Source organism: Ischnura elegans, chromosome 8, assembly GCF_921293095.1.
Source record: "Ischnura elegans chromosome 8, ioIscEleg1.1, whole genome shotgun sequence".
NCBI classification, from domain to species: Eukaryota; Metazoa; Arthropoda; class Insecta; order Odonata; family Coenagrionidae; genus Ischnura; species Ischnura elegans.
In genome coordinates, this window is record NC_060253.1 from 115,214,172 (window position 1) to 115,221,618 (window position 7,447).

Consider the following 7,447-nt stretch of genomic DNA (forward strand, 5'->3'; position numbering starts at 1 on the left):
CTATTGAATGTTGACTGCGCACCTGAGTGGCCAAACAAAGGGTGCTCATGATACTGTCTGAAAACATCTAATCTCATTATCTCCGGAACCACTAGTTTCAATCCATTACGCGTATCTTTGTATAAAAACCCTCCCTTTTCTTCGAAACCTTGTGATGAACGCCACTGTTTACACTGCATATCCCTTACTTGCATTTTTGCTACGTCATCATCAAATATGGTGTCGACAAGCCTCACTTTACGACTCAAACAATCCGCGTTCAAATGTTTCTTCCCCGGTTTGTGAACAACGGAATAGTTATATTCGCCGAGCTTTAACGTCCATCGCATCAACCTACTAGAGGGGTCCTTCATACTGAAAAGCCATTTCAATGCTGCGTGATCTGTCACAATTTTAAAAATTTTCCCAAATAAATAAGGCCTCCAATGCTGAACACTCCAAATGATCGCCAGCAATTCTTTTTCAGTCGTGGAATAATTGATTTCCGCGGTATTTAGTTGCCGAGATGCATAGGCTATTGGATGCTCCTCTCCCGCGACCTCTTGTGATAAGACGGCCCCAAGCGCAAAATTACTTGCATCCGTGGAGAGAATAAAGGGTTTGTTAAAATCAGGGTATACAAGCACAGGGCTACAAGTCAGTGCATCCTTCAAAACACCCATTGCGTGTTGACAATCCGGTCCCCAGATAAACGCTGTCCCCTTCTTCAAAAGCCTTGTAAGGGGCCTGGCCAGCTCGGCGTATCGATCGACAAAGCGTCGGTAATAGTTGGCTAGACCGAGAAAAGATTGCAACTCTTTCACATTCGTTGGGGTTGGGAAGTTTTTCACCGCATCAATCTTTCCCGGGTCGGGCCGCACACCCTTTTTCGAAATAATATGGCCGAGATAATTTACCTGTTCTAAGGCAAAGTGGCATTTTTCAAATTTTAATGAAAGTTTTGATTCCCTCAATTTTTCGAAAACTCGTCTCAATCTCTTGGAGTGTTCTTTAATTCCGCTGCTGAATGCAATAACATCATCTAAATATACTAAACACTGTAAGGGTTTTAATCCGCGGAGCACTCCGTGTCTATAAGCATTTTACATTTTCTTCCTAAAATATTAACTACTGCCACCAAATCGCATGAATCCCCCTTACTGCCCACACGAGGTAGGATTACACTTACCAGGGGCCGGATTCGGCGGCTCTTCCGGCCCCAGCGCCGTTTAAATCTCCCGCCTGTTGGACCCCGCTGCGGCTCCTACAATCACGGGCCAGATGATCTCCCCCTCCGCAGATAAAACAGCGCCTTCCTCGGCTGCACTGCTTGGAAAGGTGACCGGGCTGCCCGCAGTTGAAACAGACGCGCTGGCTAGGGGCATGGAATACTCGGCGGGCGGGTGGTCCATCCCTAAGTCCCTCCGCCGGCCTCCTCTCAGTCTCCTGGATCCGGATGGCGTTAGCGATGGCAGCATCGAAGGTCTCAGGGGCAGTCAGTCGACACTGATGGCCAACCTCCCCAGTTAGCCCACGTAGGAACGTGTCGAGCGCCCGCTGATCCGCCTCGACACGTCGCTCCGCCACTCGTTCTGCTGGGCCCTCAGTGGAGTAGGTTCGCGCATTTATCGCCCGCACTCGGTCAGCGGATGCCTCGATGCCTTCGCCCGGTGACATGCGGAGGTTCGACAACATCTCCCGGAAAAACCGCGCGCTCTTTTTGGAGCGGTATCGCGCCGTAACGAGAGCCTTAAAAACTTCGTACGAGTCTGCCTCTTTACTACGAATGAAAATATTAGCGTCTCCGAGCATACGCAGCTTAGCGACTCGCAATCTATCGGCATCGGACCATCCACCGAGATCTGCGATTCCCTCCAACTTTGAAAAGAAGGCGTCGACATACTCCTCGACTTTTCCCGAAAACTCGCCAACCGCCGTGAAATATGCGAGCTGTGGTCGAGTTTCTGTCGCGGTTGCCGCGCTGCTATCCTTCAGCCTCTTATTTTCCGTTTCGACCACGCGGAGTCGTTCGCACAGTTCGTTCATGGCCTGCTGGAGCTCCACCTCTCGTCCACCTAAACTGATTCGAGAAGACATGGTCTTATCTTCTGATATGTATCCTCCTCTGACTAAAATCCGACACTTCTGACACCAATGTAAGATTTACGACCGCTACTGGTCCGTCAGAGGAAGTACAGGGAACAGAATTGAAAGATTTTGTGAGATAAAGACCATTCTTTTATTGATCCCCAAGTTGATGTTGCTCTCTCTACATCTCGCGGTTGACTCCCCGCTGCCAAGCTGCTTACTCTCTCAAGTCCACCTTAGGCGTCCCCACGTGATCGGTATTCACCTCTCCGATTCGTTGCCATCGCCGTGGCGTGTGAGGCTCGTAGGTCGCTGATGTTGCAGTACCTATTGGTGGGAAAGGAGCTACCGGAAACCAGAGGGATGTGCAGGTAAGGTGCAAGCAGAGGAAAAGAACGGAGAGAGCGTGGGATGCTTAGGTAGGTGCTTTCAATATGAAGAGCCAGCATCCGGTCTCCTACAATGCATTAAAAGATTGCACACTCCAGTAATTGAGGAAAAATCTCACAGTGATTCTGCTAAATTTTACTGCTCAACTCAATATTTCAAGAGTGTTTGGCAGGGGGTGAGTTCTCACCAACGTGCAGTACTGAAAAATTGTTCTCGACTGAATGAAAACTAAAGCGTTCCATCGTACACCCATAAACGCGCAGTATGAGCACCCACCAGACTTCCATCGATCCATGCAACAAGAACGCAACAGAACTAACTCAATGGTAATGAAAACTTATACTGTTAATAAATTTCATAATGAACAACAGTAAACGGAGTCCTGACTTACCTTTCACAAATCCTGGCGGAATACGGTGGTTGAACCCTTCGGGTGCTTTCCATTCGGGCGACTCACGTGTCACCTTGTGTTAACTCTAGTCAACTCCTAGCCAGCCACGAATGGAAAGCACCGTATGCGCAGTAGTTGATGCGCGTAGGACTTGGTAGAACACCGGGAAATTTATCCAAAGAGAACGATGTAAGTGATTCAGAATGAAGATCTGGAATGTTTTTGGTGTATATTAAAGACCAATGTTGGATTCTGATCATTGGTCATTTGGATTGTTCTCTTGACCGTTAAAATTAAAACTTGTGCTTAAAATTGTCTTTTATTTTAGATGAACGAAAAGCAGTTTATAGACTATGTAATGGAAGAAGTACATAGTAGCAGTAGCAGTGATGATTCCGAATCGAGTGTAGAAAGCGGAACCCAGAGTGAAAGCCAGGAATCTGGGGACGATGTTATCTTAGAAGAAGAGCTTCTTTTTCCTGTGATGAATTTAATAATGAACGGACAGAGACTACACAGGGTTCATAACTTTTTGGAAATCGCTAATGCCAAAAGTGACGAGGAATTTAAGAATGATTTTCGATTACAGCGGAGGGTAGTGTACAAAATATTAGGTAAATCATTAATTAATACAATTTTAAACATATTTTTGTTAAATTAGTAGTATTGAAAATTGAAACGATTAAAAAAAGTCAACACGTAAGCAATAAGGTGGTTCCCATGAAATTAGAACGCAAAAGTTTATAAAATGGATGTCGTCGTTTAAAATGTCTGTAGAACATCGGTGCAAATGTAACGGTGGACGAAAATAGGTCGCGTTTATGATAAGTCTAAGGCTGTGTTCTTATTCAATAGATGTCATAATGTAGTAACCTTTCTATTATTATTAAGGAACACCCATCAACAGAAAGTTACGTTTTATATAACAGAGGTATCCACTTTGTTTTAATCCTAAGGAGTTGCGACCCCCATCGATAGTTGCGTATAGATGATAGAGCCCATGGGTTTGCAAATTTTCATATCATGCTTGAACGCCCTTTTAGGTGTTATGAATTGATTTATAAGTTTTTTGTATAGCAGATTCTTTGATTGCCAGTGGATACATTCCAACCCACAGGGATGGAAAATAGAAAATTTCTGCTGAGCTGAGCTTGCTGCTGACCTTGTGGTTCCTGGCAAATAATGAACCACACCGTACTTTAGCTAACCTTTTTAATGTTTCCTTCTCCTCAGTGTCTCGTATTGTGCGAAGGGTAGTAAATTGGCTTGTGACCTTGACACCAGAGGTTATCAAGTGGCCTGAAGGCAATCAAATAAACAAGGAATCTGTTGCATTTGAAGCATTGAGTGGAATTCGTGGTTGCATAGGTGCAATAGATGGCTCCCATATCCCCATCAACCAGCCAGAAAATGGTAGGCCATACTTCAATAGAAAACAGGCCTATTCCATCAATTTGCAGGGTGTCGTGGGCAGTGATCTAAAATTTATTAACATTTACTGTGGAGATCCTGGATCTTATCATGATGTTAGAGTATTGAGGCGATCTGATATGTATGCAGCAGTGGAGGCCAACATTGAAAGATATTTCCCTAACCAGACATTTCTGCTAGGTGACAAAGCATACAATGGAGTGGGTAAAAAATGGATTGTCTGTCCGTTTAAAGAAAATGGGCAGCTGACAGATGGCCAGATTGACTTCAATTTCAGAATTTCTCAAACAAGGGTGGTCGTAGAAAGGGCATTTGGCATTTTAAAGGGTAGATTTCGCCGACTGCAGAAAATTCAGCTTCAAGATATGGAATTCACTGTAAAAATTGTGGTTGCCTGCTGTGTATTGCACAATATTTGCATGGATAATGGAGACAATGGAGAGGAGATGTATGAGGATGATGCTGGAATGGATCACAATGGTGTATCTGAGGATGAAGAGACAGAGAGAGAAAGGGTTCGGCAGACAACAGATAGAAGGGAACAATTATTTAGAAGGATGCTTTATTGATGTAACTATTATTTTTATTCAAAGGAATAAATCTCCCTTCTTATTCATAAGCTGCCTCAGCAAATCAATTTTTTCCTTCTCCAACGCCATCCTTTCCTTATGCCTGTCCATTTTCTTGGTCAGCTTCAGGGTTTGTAACTGAAGTTCTTTCTTCCTCAACTCCAGCTGCTCTTTCATGTGCTTGTTTCGCTCCTCCTTAAATAGACACAGCTTCTCCTGGTGTAATTTCTGGTCATCTGCCCTTGTCTCGCATTTCTGCAAATGCAGCAGCCACTGTCTCTCCAGCTCCAGCTTCGTCCTAGCCGTTTTCGACCCTGTACCACGCCCTCGTTTCCTCAGGGCAAATGTAGGAGTGGCCACCGGACTTTGAGCAGGTGTCGAAGAAGTCTTCTCAGTTTGTGAGCAGTCGAGCTCCTGGGTTTTCCTACTGCTTTCCCCAGTTGGTTTCAAGGAGAATCCACTGTTAGGCATGGGAGAGCTGAATGTGAAGCTGTCTCCACCTCCAGTAGTCCTATCTCCCAGAATCTCGGCCATTCTCTCCTCAAATTCATCCAGTTGCCGTGGATCATTCCCACTAACCCTGTTGTGGTCCTTTGTCCTGTGATAGGACTTTTTCAGGGCACTAAACTTCCAGCGAACCTGGTCACCAGTCAACTGCATGTTATTGACCATACAACTGAATTAGATACCAAATAAGCAGAATATATATGAAATTATGTAATTCACCTTTTTTAATATGAAATGGTGGTAAAACAAATAACTAGCAGTATATGAGTGGGGTCCATTATTTGTACTGTTGGACCATTACCCTACCCTTCACCAGTTTTATATACAAGAAATTAATGTCACATACACATACAATTTATTATATTTTTTGAAACATATGAAGGTATTATAAAACTTTCTCTGGTTCAATGCAAGGCCATGGGATAATCACGTCAACATATACATGATTGACAGTGAATAATGATAGGAATGTAATTAAAAATCCTCATAATAGGTAATGTCCCCCTCTATCATAAGTCTAAGACAATTAAATCAAGTAATATCTCCTGAATTACTTACTGCATATTCTATTTCGGAGGATATCCTTACATCTTGTGCAATGTGTTGCCAAAAAGTTTTATTTTTTTTACTTCTGTCACACTCTATATTTCTCTTTTCATAAGCATCCAGAAGAGCAAATGTTGCAGCCCTTGTCCACAGAATTTTCTCACCATCTGTTGAAATGTTGGTAATGGGGGCAGGATGTACTATTGGGACTGACAAGGCTTGTGATGGTTGGGGAGTATCTGTGGGAATAATGGTTTTGGGGTCAAGGTTGGTGGTCTTAGTTTCAGGAGCTGAATGAGAAGAGGAAGGTTGAGGATTATTAATGTGGGCTATTTGTGATGTTAAGTCTTTGGGAGGTTGGGTTAAGAGCATTACATTTTGCTTCTTGCAAGTCTTGAATACAAAATTTCCACTCCTCCGCATTGACTCTAGATCATCTTGAGAAATTATCTGTAATTAAAGCAAGCATAATTCATTTTACTCATATTGTGACCAGCAGTAAGAAGCCTAGCAGCTCTCATTTAACAGTGACATTGTTTATTTGAAATTATCGAGCCTAACTTATCAACTAAGGCTAGCATCAGTTACCCTCACTTTCTCTCATCATACACAAATTCACAATCCATTGCGACATGAAAAAAAATCATCTTGAAGAAACAGTAAATGCCTGTAACTTGAACACACTGCAATACTGGAGTGTGGAAACAAGAAACTAGCATAAAGTGTGGAAAACACACTACTTGTAAAGGCAGGCTAGTACGATCGAATCTAATGTAGATATGGGATCTCTCCAGTAAAACGTGTTGAATGCATTGTAAGAGGACTTGGTAGTAAATGACCAAAATTAAGGAATTACAAAATCGAAGTCGTGATATTAACAATATCTCCGATAGTGTAACTAATATCAGCATTAGGAATACTTGTCATCCACTTATCCTTCATTGAAATAACGTATATACTATGACTCTCGATAACTGTGAAATACGATAAGTATGTGCACTCACTCCTTTAATATACTCTTAAATACCTTTATTTATTTTAGCTGTTCTACTGCTTAATATCTCCAACATCTGATTTCTATTTCACTAATGCAAAGTAATCAAGAAAAATATATTTCCGTGACACTTCACTTGATCAAAGCCATCGATTATATTACTTTTATCTTCACATTCCAATGTATTGTTTACAACCGTTCAAAAGTCGATAGATCAAATCAGAATTGTACTTATAAGAAATGTACATAGAAGAGTGTGTTACTTAGCCTACATTTGCATTCAGTGATCCGAAGTTAGTCAACCAACGAATTAGTAAAACACGAGTAAAAAGCAATCACTTTCCTTTAAAGGAATTTACACCTCATAAAATGGCCACACGTTTTACGGCGAAAATAATGATGCAATTTACGCAAATAATTCGACTTAGTTATAGGCATGGCAGGTATATTTAAAAATAATATCACTCAAAATCACAAAATTTTAAAATAACAAAAAGAATCATCTCACAATTGTATAATAACTACTGCAAATTAAAAAATGCATTATTATCT

The 7,447-nt window shown here is 42.1% G+C and overlaps 1 protein-coding gene across 1 annotated transcript; it reads left to right on the forward strand.

The window, feature by feature from the left end:
• Window positions 1–3,206: 3,206 nt before the first annotated feature.
• On the forward strand, window positions 3,207–4,848 carry LOC124164497 (protein ALP1-like). Its single transcript, XM_046541827.1, has 2 exons — window positions 3,207–3,402; window positions 4,082–4,848. Exons 1-2 carry the CDS (start codon window positions 3,207–3,209, stop codon window positions 4,846–4,848), a joined length of 963 nt encoding a protein of 320 aa, XP_046397783.1.
• Window positions 4,849–7,447: the final 2,599 nt, after the last annotated feature.

What these genes read in the sequence shown, in the direction of transcription:
- LOC124164497 (XM_046541827.1), top strand. Translation starts at nt 3,207, where the DNA reads ATGGAAGAAGTACATAGTAGCAGTAGCAGTGATGATTCCGAATCGAGT. An exon ending in GGAAATCGCTAATGCCAAAA is followed by an intron (nt 3,403 to 4,081) that starts GTGACGAGGAAT and finishes CCTTCTCCTCAG; the next exon opens with TGTCTCGTATTGTGCGAAGG.